Genomic DNA, 14,748 nt, shown 5'->3' on the forward strand with positions numbered 1-14,748 from the left:
ACTATAGATATTTGAAATCTAAAGCTGCTTTCCTTCAAAGTTATAAGGAAATGTTCATTATGAAGCCTTTAAATAGCTTCTCACTTTAAAATCACTGCCAAAAAATGTACAAACATGTTTAGCACTATGCTGGGGTATTAGTCTACTCTACAGGGTGACAGCACTGTCCTGAGAATGACTGTAACCATAGGTGGGAATAACATGCCAATGAATATGGTTTTCATGGTGCAGACCTCAGTTGACACCTGAGAACGGCATCTACTTCAGGATGCTGCTGCACAAACAGGCATAGTGCTCAATTTAAATGTGTGCAAACAGTTCTTAGGCTCTCGCTCATCTATCCCTATACAGAAAAAAACACTGTGTAGTTATTAGTAGTCCAAAGTTTAGCAAGTGGCACTTAGTTCTGTTCCTTGCCCCCAAATAAAAGAGAGCCAGTTAAGAAACTTGTTTTATAGTTCTTATGCAATACAACCCCTTAAAATTCAATAGAAGTTTAAATTTCAAGAAAAAAAAATCTAAGCAATTTTATGGTGTAATCGGGACCCTGGGCTTAAGAATCAGTTGAGACCACCAGAGTGTCATACTGTCTAAGTAGAAGAAAGACCACTCAATGGTTATTTACATAGACATAAGAACTAGAAATTTGAGCCAAATGAAAAACAACTATCAGCTGTTTCCCTGGACTGCTGCTGGGAAACAAGAAACTCTGAAGAAGGGGTTGAAATAAAAGAATTTGAAAAGAGAAAACACAATGGTTCCTAAGAACAGTAAAAACAAATCAGATATAGTATGCAACAGCACATCACTGTTAAAATTACCAAAACTCCAAATTATTCATTTTAGTTAATTCCATTCAAAATCATCTAACTCTTTTGGAAGAAATTCTGCTAGGATATTTTTGTGTCTGTACATTTAACTATGATCACTGGCTTAAGTTATAGTGAAAGTCATTCCAAGTTAGCGAGCCCATACTAATAGCCTGAATTTTCTATCTTGCAAAAAAGTAGGGTCAAAAAATCTTCACTGCTGTGCTACTTTCAAAGCTGAAATTTATGACCTCTTCAACTAAAATACATCCCTAACATTAAGAAGGAAAAGGAATATAAAGGGAAAACAAATTTCCTGGACACTAGCTTTGATAGTGTACAGTTTTAAACACAAACTCTTCATACTGAATACCCTTTACTAATTCCCAGGTCTCTACAACCTCTGCAGTGCAACATTTACAATGTCCATTATTTGGAGAGGGGGGAGGGGGGTAGAGAACACACATGAAAGAGTATGTTTTGGAAAGAATGCAAAAATTAGTTGGTTTGAAAGGGGTTTATTTCTACTATACACAATTTCTTCATGGTGAATATACAGTGATTCTCTGTACATAGGAAATGAATTGTGTTCAAAGTAATAGACATAGCAAACAAGTTTCTTTCCAGTTACCAAAACTTGTGACAACATAAAATACTGAATGAAACTAAGTAAGTACTATTTGAATGGTTAGTATGTGTCAAAGAAAAAGCACCACACTACAGTAACACAAAAACATTAACATGCATCCTCTTTTAAAGAAAAAGACACTTCTACATTTTATTTTAAAATTTTGAGTATTGTAATTCCCACCAAATGAAGAGCTCAATCTATAGTAAGCAGGCACCATGTAAAAAATTGCCTAGTTTTGCCAATCAACCTCAACACAATTCACACCATAGTCCCTGCAATGGCAGTTCCCATCTGAAAGCTGAAGAATCTGCCAGCTGAATAAAAAGTAAAGGTACTGAAATTCTGCCCATGTAAGAAATTAAGACACAACATTAGTTCACTTAAGACTAGATACTAAACATTTACACTGGGAAGGAAGAATGCATTTTCTTGAGCAGCATTATTAGTTGAATAAATTATGCAATGCAAATTCTGAATGTATACACACATGTGAACATATAACTATATTTAGAATGCAGACACATGACATTTTTTTCATGCTTGTGACCTGACACCAACAGGCCCACTCAAGTTACCTGGCTGTCTATCTTCTGCCTGACCCCTGAAACGACGCCTGCGGCTACGATTGCGTCGCTGGGGTTTTTTTTCACTATCATCTGTAATTGCAAAGTTTACCATCAACTATTCTGACAAAAAATAAACAAAAAACAAACAAAAAATTTCTTTCCTTATTTAATGAAGGGAAAGAGAAACTTTTAATTAAACATCAAAGATAAAGCATATACAATACTGACAAAGAATTATACACATTTTTTGCAGCATAAAGCACTGCCCTCTGGAAATTAAGAGGGCAAACTGCCATGTAATTGAAACCACCACCATCATTCAGAAATATAAGATATCTCTCCAACATTACCCTGGGTCTCAAAGCTAATGACATTTCAGCCCCTTATTAATAAATGCTAGGTTTTTGCAGCCCCCATAAATATGTACTATAATTATTAAAGAGGGAGGGACTAAAACAGTTAAGTTTTGTTTGTAGACAGATCAACTGAGTATTTAGGTTGATTTAATGGTATGAAAGGGCACTTTAAGGAATCCTCCCAGTTCAGATAGTCTGACAAATATGAAAATGAGTGCCCAAGATAGCAGCCATATCCCTCATTTAAAGTAAACACTAAAAAGAAAAAGAGGGGAAAAAAAAAAAAAAACATTTGTGAATTCTATAGAAAAAAAGAAAGGCTTCATCCATTATCAACACAATGCAATCACACACACTCTCAACTCTTCCCTAAATGCTTACATACCTAGCCCATTTTCATTAACTGAGGCTGTATCAGATTCAGTCATTCCATCCATCAGAACAGCATCTTCATCAGTCCTCCGTCTACGAGACCGCCTACGACGGTTAGTACTGTGGTGAGATTCGCTGGCGTCAGTGTCTGCAGTCTGATCTGATTCTGTATTATCAAGTAAGCTGTATGGATTGCTGTCTGGATCTTTGAGCACTATATTCATGTCAGAGGCAAGAAATATTCATTTAAGAGGACATCAGTTAAGAACGCTCCATCTACTGAATGAACTACATGCACTAATACCCCCCAATAAAATATAGGTCTGAAATTTAAATAAAAAAAAACCCTTAACACTAATTTATCTGGAAAGTAGTAATGATTAAATAAAACTTTAATGAGAATGAAAATTTGTAAAACAAAAATTATGCTTACTTTATAAGTTTCCTAATGTTTCCTTTGAATTGTTTACAAAAATAGTAAGTCTCTCTACATCTTGAGATCAAAATTACAAGGGAAGGGATGTATATTAAACATGTATGGTTCTATTTTTTCCCTATTGCTGTGCCTCAAATAAATGTAAACTATTTACATGGCATTTTCACAGTATTAGATATTGATAATCTAGAGATAATATAGAATGATATACAAGTATGTGCAAAGATCACTAATATATTTTTCATAAAGAATTAAAAAAAAACAAAACCACGAGTATTCTTGAGCTCAATCCCCCATGGATAGTGAAGGATGACTATATCAGAAATTACACTACCTACTAATTATGGCACTCATAAGTTAATCCTACTTAGAGTAGAAAAATAAAAACCAAGAGAAAGAATGTCATGATTCTAAGAGAACCATTGTTCCTTACATTGCTGATATTTTGTGCTATTAGATTATTCCAAATAAAAGAAAATAAACCATCTGCACCCAAGACCTAAGTATGAACTGAAACAACCAAACCAAGTCTATACAGGCATCTAAATCCGGCTCAAAGTGTAACTGGCTATAGAAAGGACAACACTGAAACACCTAACTTGTAATCCAACTTGAAAAACAAACCATGGGGTGAAGTTAGAAAAGAACAGTGTCAAGATACAAATAAAAAGAAAAGTGCCCATCTTACCTATATGCATCTACTGCTTCCAACATTCAAATTACAGAAGAAATTCACCTAATCACGATTACTCCTAAGTTTTCCTTGATAAGTTAGCAAGCTAGTGTCTTAGCAAAAAATACTGAGTTTACCTATTAATCATAAACACTAGGTAAAATACATTTACTTTGCAATTCCACAAAATAATTGTTTAATATTACAGTATAGAGTGCATTTTAATACAAAAATTACTTTTCTGAAAAAACTAAGTTAAAATTTCCTAGGGCCCAATGAAAATTGTAATCCAATTAGAGCCAAAGTCTTCCCTTCATTTTATGCCTATTTGTTCCAGTTTCTGTACATTTACATGTATTTTTAACATGCACAGACTATGCTAAGATTTAAGATAGAATTTTAAATGAGACATTTAATCATTATAACTATTAAATATGACCTTCTAAAAGGACAATGAATAATGCTAACACACAATGTATTAAACTAATCTAGGCTATGTATTCCTGGAAAGCCTCTCCTTCTGTCTAGTCTACTCAGAAAGAGAACTCTGTCAACAATTACTATTCCATGATAAAAAAATAATCAAGTGATCGCAGCCAACATATGCTTGAGCATACGAAGTCTTTAGTCATCTCTACACGGTATCTATGAACATATGGTGTGCCCACACACACCCACAGATCCACAAGAGGGCACCAGATCCTCCAGAGCTGGAGTTACAGTGTTGTGAGTAGCAACATGGTGGGTGCTAGGAGCTTAATTCTCTACAACAGCAGTAACAGTTCTTAATTGCTGAGTCAACTCTCTAGTTCCTCTATATGACTCTATATGGTTCAATTACTCAATAAATTTTTCTTAAGAACTGAGTCCACATGTTTCTTTCTTCAAAGTGTAGCAAAACTTTTTGGGAAAACAAGTAAAGTATTAGCTAATTGTCAAAGATCTCAAAAGGGGAAAGGATAAACATGACTCTCAAAGCCTGACTTCTTAAGGAGACCTTCACTGGGAATTACTCTTCACAACATTTACCAGATGAATTGCTATACAGTCTACTATTTACTCTAAGACAGTAAGCAGAATCACAAACTTCCAAATATATATGGCCCTGAAAGAAGGAATAACCTTTGCCGGATTATATTGTTTACAAAGCATGAATGCTGATGTAGTATGTAAAAGACTACCAGAACTGATGGAGGATTTGCCACCACGTGGTCCACCGCGACCTCGTCCCCCAGAAACACTTCTGCCTCTTCCTCCTGGGCGTCTCCTGCTGTCTCGCTGATGTCGAGTCTCTCGATCATCTTCTCCTGCCAATGACCAATCACTCAGCTCATCTTTACGCTCAGATTCTGTTTCGGAGGGGTTAGACAGCTCAGAATTTGTACCTTTGGGGAAAGACAATATATAAGCCAATTAGAAGCACATAAACAGAAATGCTAAAAAGTTTTTAAAACAGGATCTGCTAAGCATCATTTACATAAAGAAGTATAGTAACTGCTCCAAAGAGAGCAAAATTAAAAGTAAACTTTAAATTTATTTTAAGTGTAATTATCAGATTCAGCTAAGCAGTAAGAGAAAATGTATACATGAAAATGCAGTTAATAAAAAGGTTTCTGCCAATTTTAAAATTGCTAGCTTAAATTATCAGTATGTTAGCCAATACCTAAAAATTAACATTTAGAAAAAAACTAAGTTTTAATCAATAGTTATTTCCATTATTTCTGACTTGAGTATTTTTTTTCTCACACATTTTAATTTCTCTCCAATCAGAACACTTCTTGTAACTGATAATCTTAAGAAGTTAGGAATGTACTTGTCAGTTAAATGTTTTCCTATTGCCTCAGATCAGCATAATGATGTTGTTTCTGAGAAAATAGCTACTACCTAATAGAACAGAAGACACCGACTACTGAAATGAAATTTACATAATTATCTCCTGCAGAAACTGACTTCCAAATTCACACCAATTTAACTGAAAACAGAATCCCTCCCCTTCTTATTGCCATGTGGTTACTTTTCTCAACATTTTCCTCTATAGATCTACAGTGAAAAGGTCCCAAATGTCTGAGTGTGCAGAAAATTCCTTTTTATGATACATTATTTTGAAGTTTAATTGGCTAGACTTCCACATATGATTTCATGAAATCAATGTATTTAAACTACACGAGCATTTGACAGTAGTAGTAAACCCTGACACAGAAGTAATAAGGTGCAGGAAAAGTGGACTCTACCAATACAAATGACAGAGCAGAAGATGGAACACAAAAGACAGTTTAGGGGGAAAAAAATCCAGTTTTTCATTCAACTGTTTGTTGGAATGAGATCTCATAGAAGAGAATAAAGTACACATTTAACAATGATTTGTTCGAATGACAAAAACACTTAATACTGTCACTGTTGAAGTAGACGATTATCTAAGAAATAGTGAAACAAATTTGGGCTAAAATGTAAAGGTAAATCAGTCTTAATAAACTATTTTATCTTACCCAAGGATAAAAGCAAGGAAATTACTCTTTAAACTTAACCTAAATTCAGTGGGGTTTTTTTGTTTGTTTGTTTGTTTTTTTGAGACAGGGTTTCTCTGTGTAGCCCTGGCTGTCCTGGAACTCACTCTGTAGACCAGGCTGGCCTCGAACTCAGAAATCCGCCTGTCTCTGCCTCCCAAGTGCTGGGATTAAAGACGTGCGCCACCACGCCTGGCTAAATTCAGTATTTTATGAGACTAATATCTCACACACACAACATTGTTGATGGACTGGCTAATATTCATATTTCATGATCACAAAAAGTCAAGTGTAAGGCTACACCATGAGATGAGAAGATTGCCCTAAAATACTTGGGTGGGCTCCAACGGGCTCATGGGTCTATAAGACCCATGCCATAAAGATGGCAGAATGAAGACTGTTACATCACTGGCAATTTAGACCAGAGGCAGGCAGTCATAAGCCTGGAAATGTCAAGCAAGCAGGTTCTATCGAACTTCCAAACAAACAAACAAAAAAACCCAACACAACACCTGCAGTCTAAGTGATGGGTGCGAGGTTAGCCCAGTGCGACAATGGTCAGTTTTACAGTAATAAGGCTGTGCTGGTCATGCCTCTAGGTTGCTATACATTAGTGATTACAGCACTGAAAACAATATAGCCACTTCAACATCTCAATCTTATCGTACAAGCAGGATATAAGGAAAGAAATCACAGAAAAGCCTTTAAAAATGAGCCATGACACTCACAATCACAGCTTGCTTTCATCTAAATTCCATAATCAGGCTTTTCTCTACAACTTCTATCACTCTTTTTTTTGTTTGTTTTTTGTTTTTTGAGACAGGGTTTCTCTGTGTAGCCCTGGCTGTCCTGGAACTCACTCTGTAGACCAGGCTGGCCTCGAACTCAGAAATCCACCTGCCTCTGCCACCCGAGTGCTGGGATTAAAGGTGTGCGCCACCACCTGCTTCTGACCATTTTAAATGGTCATTTGATAAAAATGTACATTAAAAATGCTTTATTATAACCAAGATCTGATAAACTTCTAAGATTGAACTAAATTTAGCACAACATTAGAAATGTTGTACTAGTATCCATTTCTTAAAAAATGTTAATACTGCCCAGTCCTTTTGAAAAGTGCTCAAAAACAGCTGTAATTAAATTCAAATGGTCCTTTCTCTCAAGTTACTTCAAAACTACAATGTTTCTTGTTCCACAAACCTAAGCCTGCCATCTGCGGAGCATTTTCTGAACCAGATTTCAGAACCTTTGCCATTTCTCCATCTATTTATTATCTATACCTCAGCCACCTTACCAGAGTGCCTCCCTCATCAATAAGCAGAGGCATCAGACACTAATCAATCTGTTTAATGGCTTTTCACTCCTGCTATACAAAAGCCATATCTGATTGTCAATTTATAATTTTTTGGGGGGGGGGGGGAGGGGAGGTTCGAGAAAGGGTTTCTGTGTAGCCCTGGTTGTCCTGGAACTCACTTTGTAGACCAGGCTGGCCTCGAACTCTGAAATCCGCCTGCATCTGCCTCCCGAGTGCTGGGATTAAAGGTGTGCGCCACCACCGCCCAGCATTAACTACTAGTATTAAATACACTTTTGGACATACACCACTAGCTTACAATTCTTCATCTTTTACACACTCAACACTATATTAGAATTTTATTTGCAAACTTTAATACAGTGTTTATGAAAACAGAAATACACCAAGAAAATGAAATACTTGAACATAAAGTTGCAGCACTAGAGGGAAGGGATACTTCAGCCTTCCACCTGCACAGTGAATGTAAAAAGCACAGGTGCACTACATCAGTAGATTCCTTTGTTAAATGAAAAGTGTGGATCTGAACCTGCACTGTGCACACCTGAATTCACCTCTACTTTCTGTAAATGCTTCCTACTTTGGCCTAGGTTCATGAGTATTTTCTCTAAACAAGATGAACACAGGGAGAAGAGAAGAAAAGAACAGAAAAAGCAAATGAAGAGGGATGGGCAGGAGATCAGGTCACAGCTAATATCCAAGTCCAAATGAAGAAAGATGGAACAACTCCAAAGCTAAACAAGAATAAATGAGAATTTATGATTAGAGAATTGTTAACTACCATAGGATCCACTGATCTGTTCCTACCCTAGGCCCCAGCTTCCAAATGAAAATATAGCTTATAAAATGTTCATGACAGAAGGTTAACTTAAGCCTTCATCTTGAAGAAATGTTACTAAACAATTACATACAAGGTACTAAAACACTCAAACCCAGCAACATCAGCAAAGCTGCTGAAGGTTTATTATATGCAACACTGATCTAGTGATCAGTCTATTACTTTTCATTTGTGCTCATCTTATAGATAGCAGTAGCACACTAACTGGGAGTCTACAGAAAATGTACGAAACCACATTAGTTGGATCATAAGCCATATTCCCATTTACTCTTTATACATACTTATAACCTACTGTAACCATAATTAAAAATTATGCATTAGGTAACTATTTGCAAACTATACACCTTTCACTGTCACTAGTATGTCACATCGATGGGACATACACCTTAGAACTACCTTTCAGCCAAAATGTATGCAGCATCTAAACTAGAACCACTCCCACACACACTATACAGAAATAAATCAATGTTCTTTTTACCATAACCGGAGGTGTAATTAGGGCCCCGACGACCTCTGCCTCTTCCACTATAAGACCTAGAACCTTGTACAGAAGAGACGGTACTTTCATCAGTGGCATATCCTTTCTCTCTTTCAGGCCCTCTGGTGGAAGAAGGTCTGAAACCCATACCAATCTGCCGCAGCTGCTCATCAATCTGTAGGCGCTCCATTCTTAGTTGTTCCACTTCCTAGGATCAAAACAAAAATCCTTTTACTGTGTGTGTGTGTGTGTGTGTGTGTGTGTGTGTGTGTGTGCGCGCGCGCGCGCGCGGAACTGTACAATCTACACGAAAGGAAACAAACTATGATCTTTGAAATCATCTTCTCATAAAGCAGAATCGTATTCACAAGGTCATTTGCTGGTCAACTCAAGACACTGAAAGCTTTTGCTATAAGCAAACAGTATAGACAATTGTCTTTCAAGGAGCTGTTCTATTACAATAACTTATCTTTTATTGTTATCTAATATTACCAAATACTGTTCTTTTTCAATTTTGTATGCGTGTGTGTACATGCGTGTATAAGTCTGTATATGCCAACATGTGCCTGTGGAGATCTAACTATAACTTAAAGTAGTTGATTCTGTCCTACAATGTGAGATGTGTGTGTGTGTGTGTGTGTGTAAGCAAGCTTGTCTGCAAAAGACTTTATGCAAGGAGCCAGCCAGCTGACTGGCCAGATACTGTCTCTTTAAACAAGGAGTTAAATATTCTATTAACGGTACTATTAGCAAGCTACTTTATGTAAGATTAACAACATCTTCATTCACTACTGAGATGGACAAGCCATCCTGATCATTTAGAAACTGAAGTCCTGCAACATGTGAAGGTAACCAATCTAAACAGAGCTAATGGCTGGGAGGAAGACTACAGAAGATAAAAAAGCATTTGCTTACAAGGTCAGGATGGATAAAATGTAAATTAAATGGCATTATCAATTGTGCTTTCAAAATACATGTACAACAATGAGATCAGAGAGTAGAAGGAAAATATACTAGAAGTAGAGAGCAGTTTAGGATTATTACTATGAACAACAACAAAAAACAATGAAGAGAAAAAGAACAAAGAAACCATGACGCTTACTGGCAGCCACTCGTTTTCTGTAATCCTTGTGTACTGTGTTTAAACTGAAATTAACAAACGGGGGCTGAGGGTGGATAAAGCCCAGAAGCTGATGCCGGTTTGGTTTACCATGCACTTGGCTCTGGTTTGCATCTCTAGCAACTCACCCCTCCCTCAAAATTGATGGAACACAGTGTATTAGGGGCAAGGTAGCTGACTCAAATAATACCAGGGTTATCAAAGAGGCCCAATTTCACCTTGTGTGCAGATGGCTAAAACTTGGAAGCAGAAACAAACTGGCCCTATGAAAGCAGCTACTGTAACTGCTGAGCTCGTCAAACGTGAAGAATGGAACCTAAAGACCTCTCCTTCTCCTGCGGAAGTGAACATTTTATTCTTAAGGCCTTAACAAATAACGGGGTAAAACTTAATTAAAAACATTTAATTACCCAACAACAGTACCACAATAAACAAGAATACTCAACATGTGGGCTACATTGCCCTTGTATGTGTTAAGTATACAACGTTCACACAGAGCGTGCAGCAGGGATGACACATGACGACAAAGCGAGCTGCATCCATACCTTTAAGTAAGCGATGTGATACTCTAGAAGAACTTGCACATTCCCAATGCTTTCTTTAGTGCCAACAAATACAAATGGAACCATTCCCTGTAAGAAAACACAATGTCCTCAGTTTAACACACTAATATATAATTAGGTTCTTTTCCAACACACAGTAATTAATCTAAAATGTAGAGATTTTTCAATGCCTCATTTGTGCTAAAATTTACATTTCAGTTTGCTAAAAAAAAAAAAAAATTATCAGTTTGTGCTAGGTTTTCTGGGTTTTAGTCAATGTAATGTTTCAAGAATACAAACCACTCTTAAAACAAACTACTCAAACTGACCATGGTCTTTCAGACTAGAAAAATGATCGTGGTAGGCACAGCTTTAAAAATATTAATAAAAAGAAAAAAAACCAAACACCAAACACATAAATTGTGTTAGACAATTTATCCCCATAAGTGCTCAGATACCCTTGAGAAGGGTATGGTGGTTCATGCCTGTAATTTCAGGCCTTGGAAGCTGAAGCAAGGGAATTGTTATTAGTTCAATATAAAACAGTATCTAAAGGGGGGGTGGGGGGAAGCAAAAAGACTAAGTGTCATGTATTTCTGACCATGAAAAGACATTCTCAGGGCTGGTGATACAGCCTAGTGGGAATGGGCACTTGCCATCAAGCTCAATGGCCTAGGTGAATTTGATCCCTGGAACTCACCAAGTAGAACAGAAACAGCTTCTGCAGTTGTGCTCACCTTCACACACAATGGCAAACACACAAGTGCCGACATGTCACATGTGTACACAAAAACATATACACACATTCACAAAAGGAAAAAAAGTAAAGACATGCTGACTGCAGAGCATTATAATTTACACAGTGTAAGAATAAGAAGGTCATTGAAAAGCAGATACCCAGACACAAAAATAAACACTGAACAATAATCCCAAGCTCATGTTTATCTGGTTAAATTTCAGAACAAGGCACCTTTAAAAAGTAGAACAAAAGGGAGATAAAGAGACAGCTCAACTGTTAAAGAGTATTTGTTCAGATCCCAGTGCCCAAATGGTGGTTTACAACCATATTTAACTCAAAGTTTCAAGGGATCTGATGCCTTATTCTGATCTCCACAGGCACCAGGCACACATACATAGATGCACACAAAATAATTATTTTTAAAAAGCAAACCAAAATGGCTAAGTCAAGATTTTCTGCCATATAGCTTTCTACTATCAATTTAAACTCCCTGTCAGTTTCCATTTCTCCTCTCAAAAAATACTTCCAGAGTTTTTAAATAGACTAGCTCAATAATTTTCGGTTATAAATATGAATGCATTTTCAAAGTAACTTTATTAAAAACTCTAACACAGATGACTTATTTAGATATAGAAGGTTAAGTAGATAAAATACCAGGGCATAAGGATCCAGTACAGAAAGCTCCACTGACTGTAATTTCAACTACGAAGGTACAAAGTAAGAATAAAGTTCTGATGGTGTACTAAGAAAATAGCAGATAGGAATGCAGAACTTGCCGTGTGTGTGTGTGTGTGTGTGTGTGTGTGTGTGTGTGTGTGTGTACTTTTATACTGAACCATGTGACTTGTCTCAACCCCACAAAAAATTTCAAAGGAAAAACTTTATACATTAGAGCAGCATATGAGGTAGGCACTCCCACCCAGTATTAAGAATGAAACCAAGCAGCTTGTGTTGACAGAAGCAGTCTTATCCCTACCTGTCTTATATAACCAACTTCCTTACTCATCAAACATTCAGCTGCACCCTATGTAATGTATGGGCTTAGTGTACCTCAACTAAGTAATACAAAGAAATAAAGAAGTGCTATCTCCTGTAGGTATCTTGGGACACCCAATACTTGGTTGTCAAGACACTGATCTGATCTGAGCTAAATGTCTACAACTTTTCTCTATTAAAAGACTGACTTTCCAAGAGTTAGCAGATTCTCCAAACAGTTCTATAGTGAAAAACTGAACGAAGTTGTGTAGTGTCGAATTCTGGTTGATAATTTTAGGGACAACCGTTGGCTCATCTGCAGGCTTTAAAACCCCAAATTAGCTCTATCAAGCTGACCACAAAACCCACAGATTTAAACATCTTAATGTTTAAGTAGTTAATAACAGAACTGTAAGCAAAATATCAACATGAAAAAGGACAGAGAAAACAGTTTCAGAAAGGACAAAACAGACTAGCAACATGAAATAATGCATGCCAATCAAGGAATGTTCAATGTTTTTAGGTTCTACAAAAAGCCCAAGGAGCAATCAAGAATTGCTTCTGAGCCGGGCGTGGTGGTGCACGCCTTTAATCCCAGCACTTGGGAGGCAGAGGCAGGCGGATTTCTGAGTTCGAGGCCAGCCTGGTCTACAAGGTGAGTGCCAGGACAGCCAAGGCTACACAGAGAAACCCTGTCTCGAAAAACCAAAAAAATAAAAAAAGAAAAAAAAAAAAAAAGAATTGCTTCTGGACATCAAATTCTACAGCTTTATACTCAAAGAGTAAAAATGACCTAAGATGAAGCTTGATAGCTCAGTGGTTACGAGCATTTTTTTCCTCACAAAGGACCTGGTTCTGGTTCCCAGCAAAGTCAAACAGCTGACAGCCATTAATAAGTCCAATACCAGGGGATCCAGTACCTTATGACCTCCACAAGGGCAAGACATGCACATGATATACATATATGCATGTAAGCAGAATACTCAAACACAGAAAAAGAGGAGGGAGGACCCAAAAAGGAAAAAAAACATTTTTTAGGCCAAAACTTTTGTAGGAGCTCAAGAAGTACTGACAAACCAACTAAGAAGCCACACAGTGCGCAAAACTGAAAGATTATTCAAGTATGTAAAGTAACAGTCCAAAGAAGAATTTTCAAAAACAAGTACATCCACAGTATGGGAAACCAACTGTAAAGCTTACCAAATAGGCAAATAAACTGCATTAAACACTTACGTCTTCTCTAGGTAGTTTATTTTCATTGTCTCCTTCAATTCTTACTCGAACCACACCAGATTTATCCACTATTTCTTGAATAACTTTGCCATTTTTTCCAATTACTTTTCCTTTAGTAAGAGAAAACAGTAAGTTAAAACTTGCTATCCATCTTACATACCAACCTAGATTATGTATTACTTTCCTATCAAATGATAACCACCAAGCAAAGATGATTGTTTTTACTTTCAATAACCTCACCTAAAGACTGCTAAAGGAGCAGTCTCTTGTCTGAAATTTTCTTTGGCATATATGCCTAAAGGCTACTGACTTCAGTAGACCAATGCAATTCACAAGCAAGAGAATTCCCATGCCTAAACAGTTTTAAACATTCAAGCCATTTCTAATACTTTAAAATATAAACTCCATTTCAAACCCCTGCCGTGCCCATGAACTATATATAACAGAAAGCAATTCTACGGCTATTAGCCATGTCACTTCCTTCATCTCATTCAGACATATGTGTGCACACATCCATACGAGTATATTCTTGCAAGCAAAAATATTACAAGTTTTAAAAGTAGTTTATAGATTTACATAAGTGCATATAGCATGTATAGCCTGTCTTGCTAGGAATGTCATACTGTAAAATGATACAAAATTCATACCTTCAGACTTGACCTGTTAAGTCTTTCAAACAGCAGTTATTAAATATATAATACTTAAAAAGAAAAACTCCAAAGGTAACATGGAGGTGTTCTTTCCCTATTATAAAGCTTAACCCAAAGAATCAATGTTTAACTCAAGTATCTGGTATATTCTTGGGATATAAGTAACAGCAAAATTCCCTCTTATGTAGCAGCAGCCTTGCAACAACCAAATCAACATCACAGTTTTATTTTTAAAGCCGTTTACACAAAAGCTAGAATTTGGGGTGGAAGGAGATAAAGTAAGTCTGTCATGTGTGCTTGAAAGAACAGTTTCCATTACATACAGAACAGTGACAACAGTAAACAGAGTGGTAGAGCATAAACACATTCTTCTGATGGGCTTTTTCAACCTCTTACTCATCTCAAACCCCTTCCCCATCAGTAAGCCTCAATGTAAAGAGCAGCCACTGAGTAGGTTAGAACAGACATCAGAGTTCACATGACTGGGTCTTCTCAGAGAAGCCCTAGCAGCAGC

At 36.8% G+C, this 14,748-nt stretch overlaps 1 protein-coding gene across 5 annotated transcripts in view; it reads right to left on the reverse strand.

The window, feature by feature from the left end:
* Positions 1–14,748, reverse strand: part of Fxr1 (FMR1 autosomal homolog 1) — a 50,629-nt gene that overhangs the window by 2,882 nt on the left and 32,999 nt on the right. For 2 of the 5 annotated variants that reach the window (XM_021157372.3, XM_021157376.3), the window contains exons 10-14: positions 13,585–13,694; positions 10,641–10,727; positions 8,976–9,183; positions 5,025–5,228; positions 2,748–2,948 (exon numbers count right to left, since the gene is read on the reverse strand). In XM_021157372.3, coding sequence (XP_021013031.1) covers positions 2,748–2,948; positions 5,025–5,228; positions 8,976–9,183; positions 10,641–10,727; positions 13,585–13,694 — 810 coding nt within the window. Of the gene's footprint in view, positions 1–2,015; positions 2,097–2,747; positions 2,949–5,024; positions 5,229–8,975; positions 9,184–10,640; positions 10,728–13,584; positions 13,695–14,748 lie in introns of all 5 variants that reach the window. The other 3 variants (XM_021157373.3, XM_021157371.3, XM_021157374.3) reach the window with 3 other exon arrangements.

Source organism: Mus caroli, unplaced genomic scaffold, assembly GCF_978045245.1.
Source record: "Mus caroli unplaced genomic scaffold, Mus_caroli_1 scaffold_3, whole genome shotgun sequence".
Lineage (NCBI taxonomy): Eukaryota > Metazoa > Chordata > Mammalia > Rodentia > Muridae > Mus > Mus caroli.